The sequence below is a fragment of the Meriones unguiculatus genome, chromosome 3 (genome assembly GCF_030254825.1).
Source record: "Meriones unguiculatus strain TT.TT164.6M chromosome 3, Bangor_MerUng_6.1, whole genome shotgun sequence".
Classification (NCBI taxonomy): Eukaryota; Metazoa; Chordata; class Mammalia; order Rodentia; family Muridae; genus Meriones; species Meriones unguiculatus.
Window position 1 is genome coordinate 46,932,655 of NC_083351.1, and position 27,565 is coordinate 46,960,219.

General features: G+C 42.1%; 1 protein-coding gene across 4 annotated transcripts in view; it reads right to left on the reverse strand.

Annotated features, from left to right (window-relative positions):
• The window catches only part of Ctnnal1 (catenin alpha like 1), a 54,978-nt gene that overhangs the window by 8,238 nt on the left and 19,175 nt on the right, over positions 1–27,565 (reverse strand). For all 4 annotated transcript variants that reach the window (XM_060379938.1, XM_060379937.1, XM_060379936.1 and 1 more), the window contains exons 4-12: positions 25,079–25,198; positions 21,941–22,030; positions 20,722–20,889; positions 17,492–17,692; positions 15,783–15,869; positions 12,235–12,393; positions 10,160–10,252; positions 9,097–9,247; positions 3,951–3,988 (exon numbers count right to left, since the gene is read on the reverse strand). In XM_060379938.1, the coding sequence (XP_060235921.1) occupies positions 3,951–3,988; positions 9,097–9,247; positions 10,160–10,252; positions 12,235–12,393; positions 15,783–15,869; positions 17,492–17,692; positions 20,722–20,889; positions 21,941–22,030; positions 25,079–25,198 (1,107 nt within the window). The remainder of the gene's footprint in view (positions 1–3,950; positions 3,989–9,096; positions 9,248–10,159; positions 10,253–12,234; positions 12,394–15,782; positions 15,870–17,491; positions 17,693–20,721; positions 20,890–21,940; positions 22,031–25,078; positions 25,199–27,565) is intronic.

Consider the following 27,565-nt stretch of genomic DNA (forward strand, 5'->3'; position numbering starts at 1 on the left):
TATATTCAAAAGTTCTTTGGATGACAGTCCACAGTGAGAGTTTCTCCTACTCCGAGACATGTTAAGAGCTCCCATTGAGCTGGGTGTGGTGTCGCATGTCTGTAATTCCAGCACTTGGGAGGCAGAGGCAGGTGGATCTCTGTGAATTCAAGGCCAGCCTGGTCTACAAAGCAAGTCTAGGACAACCAGGACTATACAGAGAAACCCTGTCTTAAAAAAGATCCCATAGTTAGAGCAGAAGTTCAGGACAGGGAGGCTAATAGAGACAAAGTGGCCAATAGCTGGAGAAGTCCATTTGTCCAATGGAAACACATACTCAAATTACACACACACACAGCATGTATTTGCATATGTGTATGCAAATGTATTTGAATTTATATATGTAAGATGTGAATTAACAGTTAAGTAAACATTCATGTGCCTGTCCAGCTTAAGAAAAGGATCAAAACTTTTACTTTTTTAAACTTTATTTTATGTGTATGGGTGTTCTGCTTACATGAATGGTCTGTGCACCATGCACATGCCTGGGTCCTGTGGAGGCCAGAAGAAGGTATCTGAGCCCACAGCGCTGGAGTTAAAGCTGTAGTGTAGGTGTTAGGAATTGAACCTAGACTCTAGAACACCAACCAGTGAGCTTAAGCACTCAGTTAGCCCCAGCCCTCATCACCCAACTCTCTCCAAGTCTATATACACAGATACCCTTCGGTTTAACAATGGGACACATACTAATAAGCATAATTGAAAATATATTAAGGAAAATGCATTTAAGAGCTACAAATACAGCTAGAACACTTCCTGGCTGTATGTTAGACTCAAAGTTCAGTCCCTGCCCACCAACACAAAACAATGCATTCAGGACACACAAACCTTCTGATATTTCCTAGTGGTATTTACTAAAGACAGGAGCATGGAAGGACAGAGAATACATTTGTATAGAGAAACTGTGACGCAATACACATGTGTGCACACACACGAGCACAAGCCGTGCTCATGAAAACTAACCTGACCCCTCCTGGAAGGCGCATGGCCTTTAGTTACCGACATGGTCTACTAGACCACAAAGCAGTAAGTGAAGAAAACTCAGTACCTTCTCTGTGCTTTTTAGGCTTTATTTGGACTTTATTCCTTATCTTTCTCATATAAACTAGTTGTGTCATATGAGTTTTATCTCTACAAATTGAATTTCAAAAGTATTCAATAAATGTTAAGGGGAACGGCAGAAAAGGTAAAAACAAGCCATCTTTCACCTGTGGTCATGGGGCCAGCAACATAGCACAGTGGGTAGCGACCCTTGCTACCTGGGCCTAAGTCTGGTCCCCGGGACCCACACAGTGGAAGAAGAGAACTGACTCTTTCACCTTTCATACTGTCTTCTGACCTCCACATACCTACCACAGCACATGCTCATACCACACCACCACCACGGAGAAAAATTAATAAATGTGAAAAAAAAAAAGTGATCAATCTTGCCATCTAGTGGACAATATTGGAAAATGCAGCTTCTGTTATATAATCCTGTATTTGCTATATACAAATAGCACAAGGCTCCAAGTTTGCTCCCTAAAAATGGAGCTACAGTTTCTGAAAGAGCTAGAATTAGCTGTGCTACATCCAACTTAGAAAATGGTTCATATTTTGAAAGATTGGGGAATCCACTAAGTTCAATAAAAATCTCCCTTCCATTAAGGTCTGTGATGTTTCTGTTTTCTGCCTTCTTTTCTCAAGGCTCTGGAGATGGAGCCCCTCCCCCACCACCTGTGCACATGAGGCACATGCTTTTTCTGTGGGCCACAGCATGAGGACACTCTCTTTTCTTGTTTTGTTGCTGTTGCTTTTGCCTTGTTTGTTTCTTTGGGAATCTGTCTTACAGCCCAAGCTGACATCAAATCCATGATCCTCCTGCCTCAGACTTCCTAGTGACTTCCAAGTACACTTTCATGCCTAGCTACATGTCTTCTTATCCAAAACTGTTTTGTAGGAGCCCCAACCTACAGCACTGAAAACAATCAACTTATCTTTATTTGACTGAATACAGCAGCATATTAATTATTATCCTCTACTGGCTTCAAGGCAGACTAAAATTAAAGAGTAGATAAAACTTTCAAACCGTGTTGGTGATAAATTAAGGCACAGATAACTTTCTCAAAAATTCAGAAAATGATTTCACAGTTTGATAGTTGTTTTTCTTCTACCTGTATTCAATTTACAAAAATACTTCAGCATCAAACCATGGTTTGTGTTTGTGTGTGTATGCCTGTGTACACACACAAGTGCCCACAGTGTCCATAAGTGGGTGTCTGTACTCCTAGGCTACAGTTACAGGGGCTTGTGAGCCACCCTACATGGTAATGGGAACCAACCTAAGTCCTCTGAAAGAGCACTATGCACTCTTAACCACTAAGCCATCTCAGCAACCCGTCTGTCCTTTTGAAAACCTGAGGATTTGATTGGTCATCTGGCCTCTTGTCCTCTATCAGCCATCCCCACGCCATTACTATTCCCCAGACATAAAAATGTTATCAACTATCTTGCTACTCTTCACACTGTTTTCTGATATTTACCATGTGTTCGCTGCCACTGTTACTAGTAACAATTAATAAATTATCTCTCCTCTCTTCATTTTCTTTTGATATAAAATTAAATATGTACTATTTAATATAGCAGCTGTTAGCCACAATGTGGCCAGGCTGAATTAGAATGTCATATGTGTAAAACACACCCCAGATTTTGAAGACTTAAGATGACAGAGAGGATAAAATGTTTTCCACAGTTCCAATTGAGGGGTAAAATGATAATGTTTGGGAAACAGTGGGATTAAATATGATATAAAATCAACTTCAAAAATGTCTTTTTAATTACATTTGTGCCTGAAAGACCATTCTGTCTTTTTCATTGATGTAATAAATCACATAATTTTTTTAATTATCAAATTCAGAACAGACAGTTCTAGACAACAGAAATACACGCAAATGTTATCTTTCAGCTCCTTACCCGTGTGGTTCATCATTCAGCACCTTTCCCACCAAGGGCCCAGTATAACACTGAGCCAGCAGGAGCTGATCAAGGGGTGCTTGATGACCCAACACATCTGTCTCATTTGTCCTGCTGTATCTATGACACCAAAGAGCTCCCTTTCTGTGACTGGAGAAATGGCTGCAACTTCATTGGCTATAGTTTAAGTCCTTCACCCTCTCATCTGCCATGATTTCTTCTCTGAGAAACTATTTTTACAGTCAGGTTTTATTTGTTTGCTGTTTCCCCACACTCACATCTGAAGTCTAGGTATCAGGGTCCTTGATTGTTTTCAAAGACTAGTCCTCATGAGAAAAGATGTTTTTCCGTAGTCTCTATTTTCTAAATATCCTCCATTATATTCATAATTATAAATGGCATAATGTTATCTACAAATGAATCGTTGAGATCACAAAAACATTTCATTGAAAATAAGATGTTAAAAGACTATCAGCCAAAGGACAGAAATTTTAGTTCCTAAAAGGGATCTTAGGACCATTGTCCAGCTTATTTATTACTCTTTATTTTCTTTCTCAAGGCCTGTTTTTTGACCAGGCTGTCCTCTAACTTACAGATCCTGTTCCCAAATTCTGGAATTAAAGGTGTATGCTACCAAGTCTGGCAATGAATGTCTTAATATACAGAAAATAATTCTAACACTACTTTGCAAATTAAACCAAAGCTATGGAAAATAAAGCCACTTTCCACTTCATAGATTCCATTATTCTCTGAACCCCCAAAGCTGAAGAGGATTCTTAAGAGTGCAGGTCACATGGAGGCTGTGCCCAGAGTAGTGGAATACTCTGAATAGTGAGCATTTACTATCCTAACTTTTGCACGTAGCTGAGGGAAGGAGACAGCAATAGGCAAAATAGGCAAAGGAATGTAATTTAAATTCTGAAAACAAGCATTTGAAGATGCAGAGTTCTTGTACTTACCAGGGGCTTTGGAAGTGAAAGATGATCATACTTCTCTCCTACAAATAACATACATCACTTAAAAACTTGCTACTGACAGTTTTGTTACTCACATTTAACTTTTACAATAGTAAACAAGAATTATTACAACACTAGTTGTAATAATCAAGATATCAATTCTGTGACAGCATGACTTGATTTGCAGACATAAAGGACTGTCAACACCTGCATCTCTAAGGCGCCTACAATACCAGAGCTCACCCCCAAGTAAAGGGAAAATGAAAAGCAAAATACATCATTGGGATTGACTTCCATTTCTAGGCAGCCTCATTCAGAAAGGTCCTTACAGCAGCCTGCTACTTCCACAAACAGAATCTTCTCACCAGGACCAGCATCAATTCTTCTTCCCTTCCTTCACATAGCAAATCCCATCATCTAACTAGCCTCTTATGGTATTCTCCCTCAAGGAAGGGACAAGCCCATCAGACAGGAGAAGGAAATAAAGCACACTAGTCCGGGGGCTGTGAGTTGACATGCAGCTTAAAGCTGATAACAGCGAAGGAAGGCAATCTGGAATGTCCATTTCATCCCCTTGCTCTTTCTGCTCTTTCTGGTTTGCAGATAAGTTTACAATGGATAATGATTTTGTTTTATAAAGCTAGTCTGTGATATGGTAAGCAAGAATTTAAGATAAGATTTGTAAAACAATAAATTTTTAAAAAACAAATCAAATAGCATAATGAATCAAGATTAGAAAGCTGCATTCACCCATGTTGCTACTTTTCAAATATACTTAGCATTATCATCATCATCATCATCATCATCATCATCATCATTATTTTAGGTTTTTCAAGACAGGGTTTCTTTGTATAACTGCCTGGCTGTCCTGGAATTTGCTCTATAGACCAGGCTGGCCTCAAAGTCACACAGATTAACATGCTAGCTTACCATTAACATTTTAGTGGTGGGGAGGAAAAAAGCCAATTCTTAGAGTGTCCTGGTTTTTTATTTTTGGTCACTTTGACACGTTACTTTTGGTCACATATTTCTCATAGCAATAGAAACTGTAAGACATTTAGTGACCATCTTGATCTAACAGAGTATTTTAGTTGTAAGAATAAAATAAATATATAATTTATATTTTTTAAAAAATTTGACGAGTAATCTCTGAGATTTTTAGTTGTTTTTGACTTGTTGTTCTTCCTTTTGGTACTAAGGATTAAACCCAGGCCTTGCACAAAGCATGACCTATACAACTAAACTATAGCCCAGCCTGGTAACTATGCCTTCTTTTTTCTTTTCTTTTCTTTCTTTTTTTCTTTTCTTTTCTTTCTTTTTTCTTTCCTTCCTTGCTTCCTTCCTTCCTTCCTTGCTTCCTTCCTTTTCTTAAACATTTTCCTGCTGTGTGAGTGTACATGCATGTCTATGTGCATTCGGAAATCAGAGAAAAACTTGTGGGAATTGGTTCCCTCTTCTGCTAGGTGACCAGCTTGGCAGTCAGTTCAGCAGCCCCGCTGGCTAACAGGCCTGCTTTCTAGGGAAAGGAGATATATTCAGCTATAACACAATATTGATTTTAGATTGAATGATAACTGCTTCTTAAGACAAAGCCTCATGTAGCTCAGCTGACCTCCAACTCACCATGTAGCCTGGAACTTGATTTTCCTGCCTCCACACCTGAGCACTGGGATTTACAAGCAGGCGCCGTCACATGCCATGTGTGCAATGCCCAGGCAAACAGACTAAGTAAGCTACATCACCCATGAAGTGACAATATTTTGGGAACAATATATTAAATAAAACTCCATTCCTAAAACAAACTTCACCTGTAATTTTTCTCTTGTGCTGACCAGTGCCATCCTATCATAAATGCAACTCTCATGCTATCCCTTTGGGTGAGGCCGAGCTACAAGATGAATTGCTGTGAAGGGCCAGTTATTAAAACTTGTAAAAACCAGCATTTGAATCGGGTCTTTATAACACTAGAATTGCAAGGGAATGATGTTAATGGTTTTCTGGCCTCGGAACTGTGAAGACAGGAAAGCTCCCTGAGGAAGAAACTGTTTTCATGCCTTGTGGCTGGTCTCTAACACAAAAATGGCTGAATTACAAGACTGATAGGAAATGATCTTTGGGTCCCTTGTAATCTCCATTTACAGCTGGAATAGGAAGTCCTCATGAATCTTATCTTCATACCCCTAATAATAGTCTTGCACCAGGAAGAGGGTATAATGGTTACTTGGGCGTGACCAGCTGAAACATCTTGTATTATCCAACCTGCCACAACCCTGAAATGCTCACATTTTGCTTCCCAAAAGGGGTGACACAGGCACTGTTCCCATGGCCCTTAGATCTCTCAGATACAACAGAGCTGAAAAAAAATCTACAATGTGGAGAGAAATAAACACTCTGGAAAGAGCTTTTGCAGAAGCTACTTTGCTACCATTGCCATCACCTGCAGTATTTGTTACCTGGTGAATCCCGGTGATGTTTAGGTTTTTATTCATTTGCTAATCCAACATAAAAATAAAAATAAAAAAGAAACCAGTGACCATGCTCTCCAAGGCCATGTACAGACACTTCCTGCTTTAATCCTAGCCTGTCCAGAGCAGATAGCGGTAAGGACAGGAGGGTCATGTATCTGAACACCTCAGCAGCATGAGTCTGCGATTTAAAAGAATATTCACTTGTTTGTTTTCATGTTTTCATATGAGTGCTTTGTCTTCATGTATGTCTGTGCACCGTACATGTGCCAGAAGAGAAGATGGGATTCCCTAGGACTGGAGTTACAGATGGTTGTGAGCCGTGATGTGGATGCTGGAATTGAACCAGGGTCCTATAGAGGAGCTGCCACTGCTCTTAACTGCAAGCCATCTTTCCAGCACCATACGTCAGCAATTTTTTGGTTTTTTTTTTTGGGGGGGGCAGGGTTTCTCTGTGCAGCCCTGGCTGTCCTGAAACTTGCTCTGTGGAGCAGGCTGCCCCCGACTGCTGGAACTAAAGGTGTGAGGCACTAAGCCCAGCCCAGCAACACTCACGCCGCACATTTGCTGCTCTCACTTTTTGCATTAAAGGGGGAACCTGAGAGATAAAGGTAAAAAGACTTGTACAATGGTACAAAAATAAGAAACAACAAACAAACAGACAAAAATAACACATTGCAAGCATGATGTCCAAATAAAGGGCAACTCAAGGGGCAAGGTAATGTGTGTAGGACCCATATTAACAGCCTACCCTCCGTGACCAAGTGGAAAACTAATCCAAGGCTCCATCCTGATCCTCAATTCCTTGTTCCTTGCTCTGTGTTCTCTGCATGGACTGAAATCTCCCCAGCCTTCCGCAATGGATTTAGAAAGAGAGCACAGAGCAGACTTGTGAGCGTTTGTCAGTTCATTCATTCCCACTAGACTCTGCTAGAGCCAAGGTAGTTTAATTGCCCTACTAACAAGTGTGAGATGCTGAGAAAACTTCACCCCCAGCATCACTCAGACTTGGTAAGAATTCAACTCTCCACTACTCACTCACTGTCGGACACTGACATACTGACTCCTTTAAACTTCTACTTCACCATTAATAAACTCCAGAGAGATTACTACGAAGATTAAATGTGATAAAATCTAAATCTGGCATTTACCAAAGGACCCAACACACTAAATCCTTAATAGACAGCAGCTGCTGTTGTTTGTATACCTGTATTATTATAATTTATCATATTCTGTACACAGAGGTTTATGAGTCACTCTGCTTCCACCATTCTAATTTCCACTGGAAATTTGGCCCAGCATAAGAGAGGAAAAGGTAAGCCGGGTGGCAGTGGCACCCGCCTTTAATCCCAGCACTCTGGAAGTCAGAGGCAAGTGGATCTCTGTGAGTTTGATGTTAGCCTGGTCTACAGAGTCCAGCACAGCCAAGGCTACACTGAGAAACCCTGTCTCAAAAAAAAAAAAAAAAAAAAAAAAAAAGAGGGGAAAAGTACTTTTTTTTAGGCAAATAAAAGACAGGCCACAGTGTTGGTCAAACACCATGGCCCAGAAACTGTGAAGATCCCAGACACACAGAGACAGGCAACTCGGGCCCTCAGTCAAGTTATCAGCACAAAGGGAAAAACACAACTTTCAGAAAGAGATTCAGTCAATGTTAGATGAAGGTGTACTTGCTGGCTCTGGGGCATGGAAGGAGAGCAATGATATAGTATTCCCTAATTTTCAAGACAACCAATATTTACCTAATGTGCCTACTTCTTAACATAAAATAAGTACTCATTTCCAATAAAAATATTTAATTTGATGTTATGACTTTAAGTAACATTTTATTTTATTTTATTTTATTTTATTTTATTTTATTTTTATTTTGGTTTTTCGGGACAGGGTTTCTCTGTGTAGCCCTGGATGTCCTGGTCTGTAGACCAGGCTGGCCTTGAACTCACAGAGATCCACCTGCCTCTGTCTCCCAAAGTGTTTAGATCGATTACAGGTGTGGGCCACCATGTTTTATCTTTAAGAAGTCATGCTTTAATGCTAATGGAAACCATTAAAAGAAAAAAAAGATCTATGCATACAGACAGACTCATAAACATAAATCATAAGACACAGGGTTATGAGCAGCAAACAAAACTGCAGGCTGACATTAACATAAAGAGGATGACAGCGCCTTCCCATCCGCCATACAGTGCCACTTTACATGGTGTACAAATGCCAGTGAACTTACCCACCACGGGCAATATCCCAAGCTTACGTGGTCATCAAGGAAAGACATTCCACTCGAGCAGAAGGAAGGCATTTCAAAAGTCAAGTAAGTACATTCATTTCATTATGAAATCAGTAGAATTAAATTAGAGAATTTTTGTATTGTACAAGAGCTTTTGTACTAAAACTAAAAAAAGGGGGGGGGGAACCAAAAGCTGGCTTGACTTCAGTATGAAATGCCAGCTCAGATATCCACCCCTCTATAGTCTTTATTGATTAGATACTAAAACAATTAGATATTTTTGTCATTATTTTTATGAAAGACACTTTACTATTAAAATAACAGCTGGGCTATTACAAGATAACTAATTTTGTATCCAAGGCTTAATATTAAAACAAAATAAAATACTACACAGTTATATTAAAATAATGCATAAATAAAAGCTGAAAAAACATACTTCAGCAGATGGACAGTTTCTTACCTCGTCTTCCTTCAAACACGTCACTGATTTCTCTTAGCAGTGTCGCCATGTCACTGATCTGAGATTCCCAAGCTTCACAAAACACATCCAGGTTTTCCTTAGCAATTTTGCTAGACGGATGCAGAGTCAATGTTTCAGCAGCAGATATGATCTAAAGGAGCACACAGGTATGATCTTTAAAATCTTGGCCCTTGGAATCATACTGGAAATTAGGTCTTTACTGATGAATTTTGGCATTGCCAAGTCTGATTATCAGTCATTATTTTAATAGCATAATTTGTTATCTGCCTAACTTGAGATGGTTATTATGCATCCAATAGAATCTTGTTTAGAAGCTAACATGGATGTAGAGATTGTTTGTTTTGTTTTATATATTTTTCATTTATTTAATTTTAATTTATGTTCATTAGTGTGAGGGTGTCAGATCCCTTGGAATCAGCATTACAGACAGTTGTGAACTGCCATGTGGGTGCTGGGATGAGCACATACAGTGCTCTTAACCACTGAGCGATCTCTCCAGCCCTTGTTTTATATTTTTATTTATTAACTTTATGTGTGTGTGGTGTGCACACAGGGTGGCATTATATGGAGGTCAGAGGACAAGTGCAGGGTTGGTTCTCTCTTTCCACCATGTGGGTCCTGGGGATGGCATCAGGCTTATCAGCAAGTGCCTTTACCCACTGAGCCATCCAGGTGGTCCTGGTTTTTAAATCGATGTCCTTAGGAATTATTAAGCTGAACTATATTTTTGTGGCTTGTTACATACGTATATCTTTCTTTGCAAGCATATTAAAGTGACCTGTATTGTAAACAGCTTCATTTAAAATAGATATAATCTAGCATTTCAGTTAAATGAGCCAATTTCCAGCCTGGCAGAAACCAGATGATCCAATGGAATGGCAGTCATGTTCTAATTAGTACAATACCAATAAAATTCTAGTGTCTTCCTTCCTTTCGGCAGACCTGACATCCACTGATACAGACCTTTCTGTGTGCTTCCTCACAGTCTGTTACACAGTTAAATAACTCGTGATAGAGAAAGAATAACCTGCTGTTGCCATACCTGTTGGCCAGTCACCTGAAATGTCTCCTCTGCATGTACACAGGTTATTTCCAGGGGTTCTGTTCCAGATACATGCCGTAACAATCGACACGTCTGCAAAAAAGCATGTCTACAGTTCACCATCCACACCTTCATCCCTCTAATACAGAAAATGAAGTTCACAAACCCAAGAATGAATCTGTACATGACTGAGGGCCAAAGCAGGAACAGACATGGGCATAGTATAATGTTTCTGCTTTCTATCTGAAGTAGGCAAGGTGGTCACAAGACGCTAGAACCACAGGAAGCTTTAAAAGGTCTAATAGAGCACATGCATTTGCTGTGTCTGGCTCCAGAGTCCTGATGCTAAACTGTCAATTATCATGAGCTACCATTTTATCAGAACTGATACTTCTTCTCAGGACAAATTAGATGTGCACACCTTTCTTCTCTGAGAGAGCATTGGATTAGGCAAACCAGTTATAAAGAAGCAGGAAGCCTCCTTTAGAGAAAAATCAGTAAACATCAAAGGGAAATTTTTTATTTTGTTTTACTGTTTAAAAGGTTAGTTATAAGTTTCCTAAAGTTAGTTTCTCTAACTTTAGTTCCTAAAGTTAGTTTAGTTTCTCTAACTTTAGTTCCTAAAGTTAGTTTCCTAAAGTTAGTTCTCTTTCTCCCTAAAGTTAGATTTATACAAAGAGCAGAAGCAAATCTATTAAATAAAGGAAATAAATAGCCACTTTGAGAATGTTCCCTAGAGCTTTCCAGGCTTCTGTATAGACAAGTAAAAGACAGGCAGCCAGGCTCAATAGTAACATCCCCTTTGAGGATTGTTGAGCATGGCATATGATAATGTGAAGACTGTATTTATATGGACCGTGTATTTCATTCTTTGAATGAAAATGGCCCGTAGGCTCATAAAGACTGGCACTATTGGGAGGTGTGGCCTTGCTGAAGTAGGTGTGGCTTTGTTAGAGAAAGGTTGTCACTAGGGGCAGGCTTTGAGATCTCAGAAGTCCAAACCAGGCTTACTCTGTTTCACTGTTTCTTCCTATAGCCTGTGGATCAAAATGGAGAACTCTCAGCTACTTCTCCAGCACCATGTCTGCCTATGTACCTCCAGGCTTCCTGTCATGATGATAACAGACTAAACCTTTGAAACTGTAAGCCAGCCCCAATTAAATGTTTTCCCTTATTAGAGTTGCTGTGGCCATGGTGTCTCTTCACAGCAATAGAACCCTAAGACATGCGCCAAATAGATCTCACATTTATATGTATGATGAGTCTCACTCTCTCTCCCTTCCCCTCCCTCACCCTCTCCCTTCCCCTCTTTTCCCCCCTCTCTGTACGCTAGCAATACATGGTGATATTTTCAATAGGTAGAAGAATTAGGATATCAGTTAAGATGAACTGGAATTATACTACAAGTGGCAGGTGACTCACACTACGAGGGTTGGAGCAGAGCGGGAGAGGGACAGCATGTCTTCCCACTGCCTCCCCTTATACTGTCTCTTCCCTTCTCAAATCTGCTTTCTGCCTCAGGAGGCTAACTTGGGTTGTGCATAGGTATGTTTGGTAAATGGAAAGGAAAGAAATGCTCTTTTGTTGCTGGTGTTTATTGGGTCACCTCGGGCCATCTATGTGTCTGGTCTATGGACTCTCGGGTTCTGCCTCCCCTGCTACCTTGGCCTGGCTCTGGTATCACTGGCTCCACTCACTGCAGCACATTAAAGCTCCCGACTGCTGCCTTTGCACCAGCTCTCTTGCTAAGCACCCTAACTTCTTCTTTCTTGTTGAGATTTCACCAGATTCAAACAGAAACTGTGTTACTCCACTGCACTACCCCAGAGTCTAATCTGAGAAGACAAAGAAAAGAAGATTTAAAAGAGTATTTTGGAGTCCTAGCCACATAATACTGTTTTGTTTTAGAGCTATTTTAAGAACAGGGTAGACACATGTCATACCTTTCAGATTCCAAAGACAAGAGAGGGAAGTACTCAGATAAGCTAGTCAAAAACTGTATGTTAATATTCTCTCATACTTTTGCTATGGCATTGTAAACTACAGTTTGTTTAATAAGCAAATCGATTACTCACCTCAACAAGCTGTTCTTTCTGCTCAGAGAGTTTGCAAGCGTATTCAGCCAAAGCTTCCAAATTTCCTTCTACTCCAGTAACTTTTAATGCTTTTAAAACCGCATGATCAGCATGGAATTTTAACAGGTCAGCTGCTAGCTGCATGGCTGTACTATGAAGCTGAAGGTGAGAGTGAAGGAGATCAGGGCAGAAAAATAAACAAAAAAGGCTTGTGACCCAGCACCTGGGAAGAGCTTTAATAACTACAGAAGAAAAACTCAAAGCATTACACCTTATTTCTCAAAACGAAACACTCCTGTGGTCACAGAAGGCTGGAGCACTGGGAAGCATGTGTTCCTCCTCACAGCAGGGTGACCTCTGTTGACCCAAGTAGCTGCTGGCAGCAGACTGCCGTGTGAAGACACCCTGGCCAATCAGTGGTGGAGAAGCCTGGGTCCTTCTTCATTCTACCAGCTGGGTCTCCCCCACAAGGCTTCTGTCCTAGTTGAACATGCTTCTGCTATCAACAAAGATGGTGAGAAGTGGAACAATATTAAGAGCTTACTGTTCAAGGGCTGGAGAGCTGGTTCAGTGGTTAAAAGCACTGTCTGCTCTTCCTGAGGATCTGGGTTCAATTCCTAGCAGCTACATGGCAGCTCACAACCATCTGTAAATCCAGTCCCAGAGAATCTGACTCCTGCTTCTGGCCTCTGCAAGCACCAGGCACACACTTGGTGCCTAGATATACATGAAGGCAAAACAGCCATAGACATAAAATTGTTTTCAATGTTAAAAAAACTTCAGTGTTCAGACTACTATGATCGAATAGTGGCCCTATATTAATTAGGCAGTTTTTTAGGGGGACTAGTCATATAGCTCAGTCAAAACCTGGATTTAATTCCCAGTTTTTAATAAAGAAAGAAAGAAAATGAAGAGAGGGCTGGAGAGATGGCTCAGAGGTTAAGAGCAGTGGCTGCTCAAGTCCCAGCAACCACTCATATGAGCCACTAACTCATCTATAATGAGCTCTGGTGTCCTGTCCAGGCGTGTAGGCACACATGCAGACAAAAAACTGTATAAATAATAAAGAAATAAAGCTTTAAAAACAAACAAGAAAACGAAGAGGAAAAGCAACACTTGGGGTGAGCAGGTCAGTGGCAGAGCAGCTCCCTAATGTGTGCAAAGCCTCATTTCAATCTCCAGACTTGACAGTATTACTTTAGTACATTCTGAAAAAGCATCCCCGTGAGAGCCAGCCAGTAGCGGACTGGGTAGAATCCTGTTAAACACCCACATCATGACAGCAACTTGGAGAGGCTAGCACCCAGGACCTGACGCCTGCCCTCAGGAGGTAACATTCTGTGTGCAGTTGTTCCCCAGAGCTCTACTCTCCAAGAACCGTGGGTTCTGGCAGAAACAGCAAACAAAGGGTAACATAGTCCTCAAGTTGTGCTTGATACAGGTGGGCTTTATTTTCAGCTCTCACCTGATGCAGACGTGTGTGCATGCAGGAATGTGTGTGTGTGTGTGTGTGTGTGTGTGTGCAAATTACATGGCAGGTGATTGGGATTTGTCCCCACCCCCAAAAGGTATGTTATAATAAAAGCATTATTTTAAGGAAACTCTGACATTGAATTAAGCCTTTTAGAATGAAGCAATTTCTTTTTTTCCTGGAGGTAACTGGATCTCAATTCAAATGACAGGAAGGGCTTTGTGTGAGATAAACAGTGGAGCTGTCTGCATTTATCAACCCAGGCAGAATAATCACAGACAGAAAGACATTAAACTTTACTTTCTTGTAAAAACTAAATGTCTAGAAGAACTTGAAGGGACCTTTTTAACCAGCAGGACCTTAATGAATATATGACACCATGGTGCCTTTGGGCAATGCGTCCACAGTGGCTTTGCTCCTGCCGCAGAGTCCGGGGGCAGCTCTCCACACACCATGTCTCTTGACTCTGAGAAGAACTCAAGGTTGACGTGGCAAGGGAACAAGCCTGTGGGGGTCATGCCTGCCAGAAAAGGACCTCATGCTGGACCCACAGTACAACACTGCAGCACTAATTCAATCTTAAGATGAAGAAATCAAATAGCTGGGGAAATCACATCCTTCTACATTTAACAGGAAGCTGAAAGGAGGTCTCAATAGAGCTGCCAGTCCCTGGTAAAGATGTGAAACACGTCACCTGTACACAGTGCCGAAATAAAGCCCAGAAACCAACTTCACCCTCCAGAGACTTGGACCAGCTTCAAAAGCAATAATAATAATAATAATAATAATAATAAACAAAGTAGAGACAAGGGTGAGGAGAGTTTTTGTGAGGAGGGTCTGGAGGGAACGATTTGCTATGGGAGTTGCAGTATTGAGGTGTAGGGACACAGAACTGAAAAACCTCTAAAAGGCATCCATAAGAGAGGTCAGCATACTATATCTAGGGTACAAGGCCATAGTGTGGCGAGTCTGTCACTGGGCAACAGCTCAGAGGTAGAGCACTTCCCTAGCATGTGTAAGACTCAATTCCCAGAACTGCAAAATCAAACAGCAACAAAAACTGGCTCAGACTACTGCACATAAGGGCACAGAAAGTTTCCACTCTCAATTTCTTTTACTTGCGCCACAGCAAAAATCAGTATCAGCAGCCACAGCACAGAGGAATGACAAAGGAAAGAGACCCCGTGATCTATGAACATGAGCAGGAGGTGGGGTACTAGGGGGTCAGCCACATGAAAAATGGGATGGCGACCTGGATGGAATGCTCAGATTCTTTCACTGAGGGCAAACCCTGGCTTGAGCATCTCTGCAAAGGGCCAGACAACAAGTATGCAGGCCTTGCAGGCAGCTGCCCAGCGGCGTGTCACAGAGAGAGACCAGTGCTCACAGTGTGTTCCCAGACAGTGCTGCGTGGCAGGATGAACAAACCAGGCTGAGAAGCGACCAAAGGACTTCCAACTCTAAGGGCCCAAGTTGGCCACGGATGAGCACATTTTCATCCCGGAACAAGGAAATCTCCTCAACTCAAGGACATTTAAAAAACTCTCACTTCAATGAGGCATGAAATGTTCCCTGTTTAAAGGTACAGTCTGATGAGTCTTACAGACTCACAAGCCATAGAACTACCTCCACATTGAATATTTCAAACATCTTCACGCCTCCAAAAAAGCCACCTCTGACCCTTTGCAGAAAATATCTCAAAATCTCTAATTTTCCTTACCTAGATTTTTTTTTTTTTCTAAATGAAAGCACATGCTTGCTCACTCTTCCATGCCTGGTTTTTTGACTTGGTGCATGGTGTGGCTTCTGAGTCATCTCACTGCTCTGTTGCCAGATAGTATTTGGTAGAGCTTGCCTCAAGTCACCTATCAAGGAGCCTTGTTGACGGCTGTCTAGGTGGTTCCCAGCTACTGTGAATAAGGTTACTATGCCTGTTCATGTGTGAGCTCTGAGAATAGTGTTCATAAGTGACTTCACACAGCGGTAAAGTCGGGCAATGTGTAGGCACAGGAACACACTAATGCACGCATGCTTCACATGCATCCTACAGCAGGAGACCATGGGTCAGATTCCTTACTTCTTTCCTCAGCTCGTGGAGGCTGTGGCTGATCTTCAGCATAGTGAGCTCCAGCTCCTCGGCAGCACTCTTTGTCTTCCTGCTTTGCTGAAATTGTGAATACACAGAGGTCACTTTACCTTTTCAATCTGTTGTCCCAATTCAGTAGTCACTACAAATTGTGGCACACTTTAATCCCAACGCCTTCTGGGAGCCTTCTAGAGTTATTTCCCTAATTCTAACTTCACTCTGTAGCTCCCTCAGCATAGCATCTATCAAGAAACTTAAGATGGTTTCTTTGTGTCCTTGTCGCACCTCATCCCTCATTTTTCTATATTGCAAAGTTATGGTGGGCAAAGACTATCTTAGTTCTCTTTAGGCTTCTGGCACCTGCAGGTAGAAGGCATTCAGCCACAACTTTAGGAGAACATAATAGAAAGCACAGCGAGCAGACAGACCAGGGAGCCAAGGCATATGGGAAGACTGTCAGCTCCACACTGAGCACATATCATCACGAGAAACTTAGTATTCAGTGCCAAGGACCCATCACTAAAGCAGCCTCCTCTTCATACTACACAGCACACACACACTCCAAACACCAGGCACTGCCCACATGTCTAATAACATTCAATTACGGCAAGACTTACAGAGAGCAGGCCATGTGCAGTGCAGGAAATAGCCCCCAAATGGGTGACTTCTCTCTACTCTTTATATACAAATCAACGTAGCTACCATGGAGTTAACTGCTGCTGCCTTCTTCCTAAATCTCACACCATCTTCCTCCTTAATGCCAAAACTTTTGTTTGTTTGATTTGGCTTGTTTTCAAGACAAGGTTTCTCTGTTGGCTGTCCTGGACTCACTTTGTAGACCAGACTGGCCTCCAACTCACAGAGATCCGCTTGCCTCTGCCTTCCAGAGTGCTAGGATTACAGGTGTGCACCACCATGCCGGGTTTAAAACTTTCATTCATTATTATCCAGATTCATTCCACCCGTCTGACACGTGTGCTGTGAGCTACTTTAAATATTTCGTGACTTAGCCCAGGGTTAAGAAATACATAAAAAGTTTCCAGAGCATGCCCCAAACCACCCCCTAGTCCCCTTCCACAATCCCCTGTGGGACAAACTTCCTGTGTGGTCTTCTCTAGCTTTTGTTCACCCTGTCGTTGAAAGCATGCCATTCAGGGCTCTTAAGTAGCTGCTGGCTGATTTAGCCCAGGAATCTGTGGGAGACTTCTCCCTGCCATCTGGGTCTACCCTGGTCTTCAGTGCCTCTAGACCTCAGCGGGCATTCTAAAACATCATCCATACATCAGCTGTGCTCAGAGCTACACACAGTGCACAACTGAATGCCACCAGCAGCAGATTCATGCTTCAAGGACCTCCAAAAGGTTTGTTCCTCTGGTCTCCACACTAAAGAAGCATTTGGGAAAGGTATTTTCCAGGAGTGAGTTTGGCAGGAGTGAAGGTAACAGGGAAACTATGGATGGCAATGATGGCACAGAATGCAGCCTGGCCAAGGGGAGGATCAACAGCCTGGCAATAACCTGGCAAATTCTGTGAGCTACAGGGAAGGCATATTTTGCCCACTGGAATGGAGAAAAGGGATAAGGCATGCTTGCCCTGCACTGACCAAATTCATAATCCTGCTGGTTGTATTACCTTCCATATCTCTCTAATCGTTAAGTGAAAAGCTACTTAAGATTTACTCTAATAAACACATTCCTTACCGCTTGCATCCACATGGAAATGAACTGCTGCAGTTCTGTTCTCGCCTGAACAGACAGCTCCAAGATTCGCTCCCTGTGCTCATGGCTGGTGTAGGCAGAGTCAGTGAAGTCCTCCACACGCTCTAAGATGACCTCCAATGCAGCAGAAAGGTTCTCTTTGGACTCAAAGTAAAGATTCTCACGAAGAGCTTCAATATTCAACTGAGAGCAAAAGGAACAGGCATCCATGTAAATATCCCCCAAATGGACTCCAGGTTCTAACTAACAGTGTCCCAGAGATGTGCTAACAAGTCCTTTTCCAGGCATAGGAGGATTGCGGCCTCCATCCAATGGTCATATATTCTCCAGTTATCTGGGAGAGCACTTTGTTCAGGAGTCATCAATGGCCATGCAAGGCCTTGCTTCAAGAGCTGTTAATACAATGACCTTCCCAGGAGATCAGAAAATACAAAGGCAGAAAAAGTACCAGTCTGTAGAATTGGTAGAAATAAACCAGACTCCAGGTGAAGTGTCTGCAGCTGGAAAAATGCCCAGACACAGTCCCAAAGAAGTCTGCCTTCAGGTGAGAATATGTGTTAAGCCACAGCAGGTGGACAGGGGTGAGGTGGGCTAGAAGGAGCACCAAGTCCGCCTTCTCACCCAGCAGACTCTCCCAGTCACCCAACCGATTCTGTATTTTGATTTATGTCCCCAACACGTTGACACCAACACCCTCTCCTGGGAGGGTTGTTCCACCTTTCTCAGCCGTAAACCTAACAATGCCACATGAGTCCTCTCCAGCTCCAGAATCAAGGGCTAACATATAGCAGAAAAGCTTCTCCGGCCTACCTTTCATTCACTACCCTAGCAGCCCATCTACTCACTGAAGACTCTAAGGGTTCCCTTGCTTCACCTGCCCTGTATGTAAAGCTCCTTGAATGTATAATGAACTCAGTTGTGAAATCTTTTTTTCTTGACATATAAGGCCACTGCAACCTTAGCCTCTAGCCCACTAAATATGTTAAAGACACACCTTGGACTAGAGGACAAAAAGTAGTAATGATCACGACTGGGGTCACAATTAATGAATGCACTCACGTAGACCTTGCACTTTAAAGTCCTACCAGTTGTTTCAAATTAACCCTTACATGGGCCCTATTTTAACATGATCTATGAAATACCACCTTAGGAAAGTCAAGATACCATAGACAAAGTGATTGTTGCCCTTACTCTCGGCCTGAGTTGTGTCCAATAATCACTCCATCCTGAGTAATTTTCTTTTTAGTTTTAAAAAAGAACATGAATAGAGGCTGTTGAATGGCTCAGTAGGTAAGATTGATGCCACCAAGACTGATGTGATGACCTGAGTTCAATCTCCAGGAAGGAGAGAACTGATGCCTACATGTTGTCATCTGATCTCCACACATGAAGTAGTGTATACACAGACACACACACGAATAAATAAATGTGATTTTTTTTAAATAACAAGGAACAGATAATGATGACCTGAGAATTTAAATAACTGAAACCTAAATTAATCATGTGTACAACTCACATCATTTATATTATTGATTGTTATTTTTACTTTAGGTAGACCATCTCTGTGTGTATGTGTGTGTGTGTGTGTGTGTTTAAACAGCAACTTAGAGTTATATTGGTCTTTTGAAGGCTATTGAATTCTGTTTACATAAGACATATATATTTATTCACAATACCAAACAAAAGAAAGTATTATATTTCTCTCTATAGATTATTTTCTCCATCAAAAAGAAACCTGTGTCAAGGCAGTCATCATGTTCCATGCCTGTAATCCCAGGACTCATAAAGCTGAGACAAGTGGATTGCAGTGTGAGATCAGCCTGAGATACACGGCTGGGTCCCACCTCAGGCGTGCCTCCTCATGCAATGGTCAGCAGGGAAAACAATTCCCTGCTCTGACCTCGATCTTCACACAAGGGCAAGGGGAAGTGAGACAGAAAGAACACCATGCCCATCTCAGCCCTGCTTTTCATGGGTGTGTAACCATTAGCATATCAGGTAACATTGCAGGGCCTTGGTTTTCCCATTCGGAAAATGGGGGCACTGAGGTAGAAAACGCCATAGGGCTCTCCTGATGTGAAGTCAAATGTCTTGGAGTCAAATCTCAGCTCTGGTACTGAGGCAGCAATCTCATCTCATCTCTGCCTCTTCATCTCCCTAGCAGCACCCTGGAAAGAATGACAACAGTACTGGTGAGGACTCCAGGAGTCCACACTTTTAAAGATCTCAGACGGAACTGGCACAGAGGGAGCACTCCAAACGTTAGTAGGATTTACTGTAGGGCTGTAATTGGTGGCGGTGGTAGTGGTGGTGGTGGCAGTAGCTGCGGTGATGGTAGTGGTGGTGGCGGCGGCGGCAGCAGCAGCAGCAGCGGCGGCGGCGGTGATGATAGTGGTGGCAATGGCAGTGGTGGCGATGGCAGTGGCGGCAGTGGCAATGCTGTTATTCTTAGAGTCTCGATCACACAAGAAGAGCAGGGACCCCAGCAGAGACTGTGTGCTGCTTGCGAGCATCCTGCTGCTTGTGCTTCTAGATAGAGGGGGCCAACTAAAGCAGCAGCTCAATGAGTCCGCTGCTCCAAAGACCTGTGCTGTCTGTCAACATAACTCTGAGCCTGTCTGTACTGCTTACTGTTAGGTTTCCACAGAATGGCATTACATTAAAGAAATATATTTGATTTAAGAAGTATATGAGTGATTTGCTTGTATGAACATATGTGCACTGTGCATGCCTGGTGCCTATGGAGGCCAGAAAAGGGCAGCAGAGTTCCTGGGACTGGAGTTACAGGCAGCTGTGAGCTACCATGTGGGTGACAGCAAATGAACTGGTGCTCTGCAAGAGCAGCCTGTGCTCTCAACCACTGAGCCACCTTTCCAGCCCCTGAGATATGTTGCTTTCTGTGAAGAGCAACTCTATGTTTTAATTATGTGTGTGGTAGGGGGAGGGGTTGCACATGAGTATGGGTACCAGGGAAGAAAAGAGTGTGTCAAACTCCCTGGAGTAACATGCAGTTGGGAGTCACCTGACATGGACACTAGGAAACTAACTTTGCTCCTCTTCAAAGTATCCAGCACTCTAAGCCAGTGAGCCAACTCGCCAGCCCCCAGAAGAACCACTCTAAATCCTTACTCAAAATATGGACACTATACATAAGGATGCTCTCTTAAATTAAAAAAAAAAAAAAGCAAGCAGAAATTTCTCTGTATTCTTACCTTCAATTCTTTAATCCCAGTAAAAATGCTGGAGGAGCTGTCAGTCTCTCCGTTGGGTTTGCAGTCAGTCACGATCTCAATGACCTTCTCCAGGGCTACCCTCATCCGGTCAAACACTCCTTCTTTGTTTTTATGGGCGGAGTCACAGCTGGGATGCCTGAGACACGTCTTTAGAGCAGTTGAGGGTTTTATTTTAGTAATAACTCTTATCATAACAGTAAAATCACAGAGAGCATGCCATGCTAATAAAAATGGTTCTTTACCCAAATCTCCTGGGCCCCTGGCTCCCCCAGCAGCCTCTCCTCACTAGTGTGGAAGCAGGATGAGTAAAAAGTGACAGCAAGGTTAAGTGAATGATCAGAGAGCAAAGCTGCAACTTCAGACATCAACATTATGTTCATCTTGATTTCAGTGATAGAAAAGCCCAACGTCTTTATCATGCTTAAACCTGTTTTTTACAGTGCTGCCTCACACAAGCAAGAATGAGAAAGAATGGGGGAAACTGAGCAAGGTGCTAGATGACTGTGGCTGCATCTTTCACTTCTAAAATGTGATGTAAATTTAAGATCTACTCCAGATTCTAGATTATGAACAGAGGGTTCTGTCTCCGCTTTTGTGGCTTTGCTAATCCCAGCACATCAGTAAATACTCGCAGAAGAAAAGGCAATTCTCTACAAACTCTACAAATGGAGATGTTTACCATCCCTGAACTATACCAATTGCTGTTTGAGAACACACTCTTTGGGCCCATCATTTTATAAAAATAGTAGTAGAAAGAAGAGGCCACAAATTCATAGAAGAAACCAACAGAGGCTTCATTCTACACACCTCACAAGTTCTGCTTAACCAGTCTTGCCTTGCCCAGCTTTTGCTAGATTGCATGGCCCGGCAACGCCTGCAACGAGGGGCAGTGCCTGGCAGCTGTTTGCAGAAGTCGATCCACTCTCTTCTGCTGAGCTGCTGAATCAAAGTGGGCTCAGATTCGGAAGCTGAGGCAGGAAGGGCAGTAGTCTTGGTTTTAAGTTACCATTTTCATCTCTCCAAAACTGAGGGCTGAAGTGAGGCTCATTAGTGGACTACATGCTTAGCAGGCACAAGGTACTGAGTTTAGTCCTCAGCTTAAATGAAACAGAAATGTGAATGTGCCACATTTGGTGCCTTTGCTCAGGTGTTTTCTCGTTGTGTGCTAGCGTGAGCAGCACAGACCAAGGGCTCCTACCTTTGAAGCTGTAAGCAGCATCATGGTACCCTTCTCAAGCACAGTCCGCGCTACTGCCATTCTGGCCTTCTTCTTCTCATCCTTCAAATCCTGGAGATGAAATCCAATCACAGGGTAGTCTAAGATCATATAAGCAACTTGGTATTTTGAAAAACCATTCACTCAACAATAATAACATCCAAAAGGCCAGTCACGCTGTTCAGAGAGGAGATGAGAATGTTTTCTAAACCATCTCTGCTTCGGTGAAAACAAATGGTCACACCCTTCAGCCAGGGTTTACCTGTCTGAGATCGCTTGCCTGCCTCCTCTCATTCCCCCTAAAGTAGAAGCTCCCCAGTGCAGAGGCTTTGGCTTCTTTACTGTTATATCCCCAATGCCCAAAAGTAAGTCATGACAATCTGGGTATGGAGAAAGGAGCTGGCTGGTGGCTATGTTCAGGATACTGACCAAATTAAGGAATAAAGGTCTTGAACTCCTGATGCAAATACTAAGAAAGTAAGCCAGGCAGTGCACTTACCAAGCACTCTGTGGGGAGTGTGGTGGTGCCTGCCTTTAATGCCAGTACTGGGGAAGCAAAGAGCAGAAAGATCTCTATGAGTTTAAAGATAGCCTGATCTATATGGTGAGTTACAGGGCAGCCAGGGCTACTCTTCAGCCAAAGTGTACAAGTTTAGTATACAAGTTTTACAAGATTTGACCATAGTCCTACTGAACTGGATAGAAATATTCTCTGTACTAATATTCTCCAGACCAATTTTATTTTCTGGTTTGATTTTTGAGGCAGGGTCTTACCATGTAACACAGACTACCCTAAAAGTCACTAGATACCCTAGATTAACCTTAAACTCATGGTGATCCTTCTCCCTAGAATCACAAGTGCTGAGTAGAGCAGTAATGGCTCATGACTTGGGAGGCAGAGGCAGGTGGATGCTTGTAAGTTCAAGGAGAGCCTGGTCTATGTAGCAAGTTCTAGAACAGCCAAAATAACATAGAAAAACCCTATTTAAAACAAACAAACATAAATAAATGAATAGACAGACAGATAGATAGAGATAGATAGATAGATAGATAGATAGATAGATAGATAGATAGATAGATAGATAGATATGCTCAAAGCTCCATTTAAAGGGGGAAAAAGAAAATCCTAAGTACTGGGATTACAGGAGTGAGCCACCATGCTGGCTCCATACCAAATTTCTAACTACAAATCAAAATAACAGTGGAAGTTTTCCAGTTGTGTGGCCAGCAGGAAGCACAGCCAAAAACAGCAAAACAAGCTTTGGAATCTCAGTCATGCCACACTCACCCAAGTGATGCAGAAAATGGTCATAAAAATACTTAGATGATAAGTATGGTTAGATGATAAATGGTCATAAAAATACTTAGGCTAGTAATCTTTATAGGGGAAGAATGGAAGGGGTGAAGGGGGAAATGAAGAGAGAAAAGGAGAAAGAAATTGAACAAAAGTATTCAAGAATAATGGTGGCAGAGCAGAAAATGAGACAAGGTGCTACACAGGTAGCTTTTAAAAATTCGTACTATATTTATGTAGTGGAAGTTTTGATGTCTTTAAAAACTCAGTTACATATCATAAATATGTTTTTGTTTTAATCCTAGGTGTGGGATAGGGATCTGATTCAGACTGTCCCCAGCAGCAATGTATTTGCCTTGTGCGGGCTCTGAGAGGGGCTCTTTGCCAGCTGCAGATAGTTTAAACCTAAGGACTCTGGAGAGGGAATAACTGCCAGAGTCCAGGGAGAAGAGGGGCTCCGAGGAAGAAGGAGGAGGCTGGTGCTCCTCCCTGCTGCTCCTGGCTGCTGTTGATGCAGTGTGAAAAGAAGTTGGAGATATCCTGAAACAAGGATTAGACTCATCCCAAGGAACCTAATGACCCTGACCAGCAGGAAGGAGCTAAAAAGAACTATACCCCTTCTCAACTAATTTCTTTCTCCCCTACCTAGGGTTGGGGGTTAGAAGACAGTAGAGGCACAAGAGCACTGGCACATTTATTTGTACAAAAGTGTACATTTGTGAGTATGCATGTGTTTGGACGTGTGTCTGTGTGTATCCATGTGTGCTCACACGCATGCATGGGCATGCATATGCCATAGTATTCATGAAGGGGTCAGAGGACAACTTGCAGGTATCAGTTATTTCCTCCTACCATGTGGATCCTGGGGAGTGAAATCGGGCAAGCGCCTTTACCTGCTCAACTATCTTGCCAGGCACCTATACACTCAGTTTTGTTTGTTTTGTTTTGTTTTAAGAGACAAATGCTGCTACCCAGCCTGCCATTTTCCATGTCCATCTGCCAACTGTAGCTGCAACCAGAAAAGCTCATGTCCAAAACTGAAGGAGAGGCCTAAGAGAGGACACCTAGAGGCATCTCAGTACCACAGGTCAAGCCTGCTGACAAGATGGATTCATAAGCAAACATCCCAACCAGAAAGAGCCTGTTCTAGACATGCTGTGGTCTTCCACATGCCCAGAAGTAGAAGTATTGGTCTGAATTGGGGAGCAGTTCCCAAATAGGCACCAAGTTAAAGTTGAAGAATGACAGGTGTTAGGAATAGACTTAACCAAATTCTATCCATTAGCAGTGACCTTAGAAAAAAAAGCCCTTCATCTCAAGTTTGGTTTTCTTATGCATAAAACACTAATAACAATACCCAATTTGTAGAGATGCTTTGACTATTAAATGCAATGATATTCATTAAATACCTAACATAATATAGCCAGCACAAATAGAATAATGGCATGTGTTCTTAATATTAATCTAGTATGGTAAGTAAACAAATATATACCAAATATTCTAAAATTACAAATACCAGTTCAATTTATCTGTCTGAGCCATGTCAGAAGAGCCTATGGAACCCTTGATGACAGGGAAAGCACTCGTGTTGGGCCTTCCACACAGCCAGACCATTTCCATTGCAAACATTATTAACTGCCATATATGTACAAAAAAAGACTCATCAATCTACTACGCATACTGGATTACTTAAAAAGGATTTTAAGAGCAAGGTCATAGAAGTAGTGAATAAACAAGTCAATTCAAGTGATTTAAAAGCTCACTATTCCATCCAAATTAAAAGGTATGAGTTTATATGAAGAATTTTCTAACTGATAAGTACATACATTTTGTCTGTCTCCCGTTAGATGTGCAAACTCCACCATTTCATTTCCAAACTGGCTGAATATTTGAACAAATTCTTGAAAACTCTGTACTTTCTCTAGCCTTTCCATGGTTGCAAGAATCTGCAAAACAGAAAGTATTTTATTGTTGTCCACGATGTTGTATTGTTGGGTGACAAACAAACAGACTGAGACTTCCAGAGTTGAACAGAGAGTGAAGGGAAACAGGGAAGCTCTAAATTCCATGGGAAAGCTGAGAAAAAAAAGAAAACATACCAGAAGGACCTCTAAAACATAAACAAAGATTAGAACCTCTTAGAGAATTGACTTGGTTTTAAGATAAAGAGATGAGGATTTACTTTTAAATTCAAAGGAAAAAAATGAATAAATAGGGCTTAGGGAGGTAAAAAGCATTTGCAAGAAAAAGGCAGGTGAAAAGAAAAGGGCAGACCCAGCATAGAAGCAGGTAAACCTCAGGGTTAAAGGCTGTACCAAGGGCAAAGAATTCTGAAAAGGGAAAGCATGTTGTCCTGGGTGAACCAAATCACCTTTCTAGGGGTCTCCTAGGCAGGCCCCTGATCTTCCCTATTTGATTAACCCTTAAAGGAGTCAAGGATGTGTCTCTGCCTGAATGTAGACTCTGATTTCTGTAGGGTCTTTCATTGCGACAGGCTGGCCTTAGAGTCTCTCCGTAGCCTCATACTCTAGTCCTGAACTCATGGTGATTCTCCTGCCTCATCCTCTCAAGAGCTGAGATTACAAGTCCCCCCACTCCCACGGTCAATCTTAAATTTTAATAATAGTAACCTTAAGAGGCTCTGGAAGGCTGTATTAATCAGCTCTGGAGACAATGCCTGCAATGACTTACCTGCCTTTTAACAGACCTCACCTTGTAAAGATTCCACCAACTCTCACATAACTACTCTAGGGCCAAAGGTCCTGACACAGGGACATGGGGAAACACTAAAAGCCATGTCTGAGCACAGCAGGAACAGCAGTTCTGCCCATTCTTTGCTTCTTTACACTTGATTTCATGAATGAGATTTTGCTCTGTGTATTCAGGAGTTTTTGTTTCTTTGTTTTGTTTTGTTGGCACACAGTCACTAACCTAGGCTGACCTCAAACTCCCTATGGAACAGAGGATGATCTTGAACATTTTTCATTTGAACTAATTATTGGTATAGGTGCATCTATTCATGTATGTAAATGAATATGTGTTTGGTGAACATGTGTACACATATGTGGAGGACAGAGCTTGACTTTAGGTGTATTCACTAATTGCTGTCCTCTTTATTTTCTGAGCAAGGTCCTCAATCTGGAGCTCACCTATTTGTCTGGTCAGAGGCTGAAGCTAAGCAAATCTCCTTTCTTTATAAAGCACCTAGCCTTAGGAATTTTGTCATAGCAACAGAAAATTGACAAAAGGTAGGAGCAAAAACTAAGAAAACTGTGAGGAGAAAAATACAAAACAAAACAGAAACTGTACAGGTCATTGAACCACAATCAGAGGAACCCCAGTTTTGGAAGAAAATGGAAGGGAGATAATCTACAGAGTGAGGAGTAAGGAGGTGGTTTAGGAGTTCACAGTTGGAAAACAGTTGATGTCAGTCCGGAGCTGCTGCATAGAATAAATCAACTGCCAAGAAGCTTCAGGCAGTCAGGAACGAACAGAATTGGACCTGTGCACAGCACAACTCTCAGAAAAAGCCGTTTCTTTGACAAAAGAAATACAGTAAGTAAATGTGAAACACATTTTCTGACAGTTTTTTCTACAGTAACTACGGAGTTTTGGTTCAGACCAAGATAGGTTAGAAAAACACAGATATCCTGTGTTTGCTCATTTTTAATGAGTCTAGGGAGGGTATTTGGCCTGCTAACCTGCACAGGCAGCTCAGGAAATACAAGCAGTTCCCACAGATAAGAAAAGACAGGAAAATCTTTCTTTCCTCCGTCATTCTCTCTTATTTCTTTTTCCTCTTTAAAATTTTACTTTTTGGTTCACTCAACATTTATGATAAGGATGGGACATGGACAGGGCTAGCCTCAGATCCTACTGCAGGGCTAGCTTCAGATTCTACTGCAGGCTAACCCCAGGTCCTACTGCAGGGCTAGCCTCAGATCCTACTGCAGGGTTAGCCTCAGATCCTACTGAGAGAATGCACCTCTGCCCTGGCTGATTTGATTGCCTTTTCCTCACATTGGGAATTATCCCCCAAAAACAAAGGCACTTGGTTCCCAATGATGGGAGCATAGACACCATCTACAGGAGAAGAGTTTAAGTCCATTCTTTAAGTTTTGCGACTCTTCAGAAATATTTAGGGGCTCTACATATGGAAACTTTGTAGCTGTGAATAATTATAGTTTCACATTTTTTTTTTTTTTTAGACAGGGTCTCATGTAGCCCAGGCTGGTCTCAAACTTCAATGTACCTGAGGCTGGCCTTGACCTCCTAACCATCCTGCCTCCACTTCCCAAGTGCTGAGATTACAG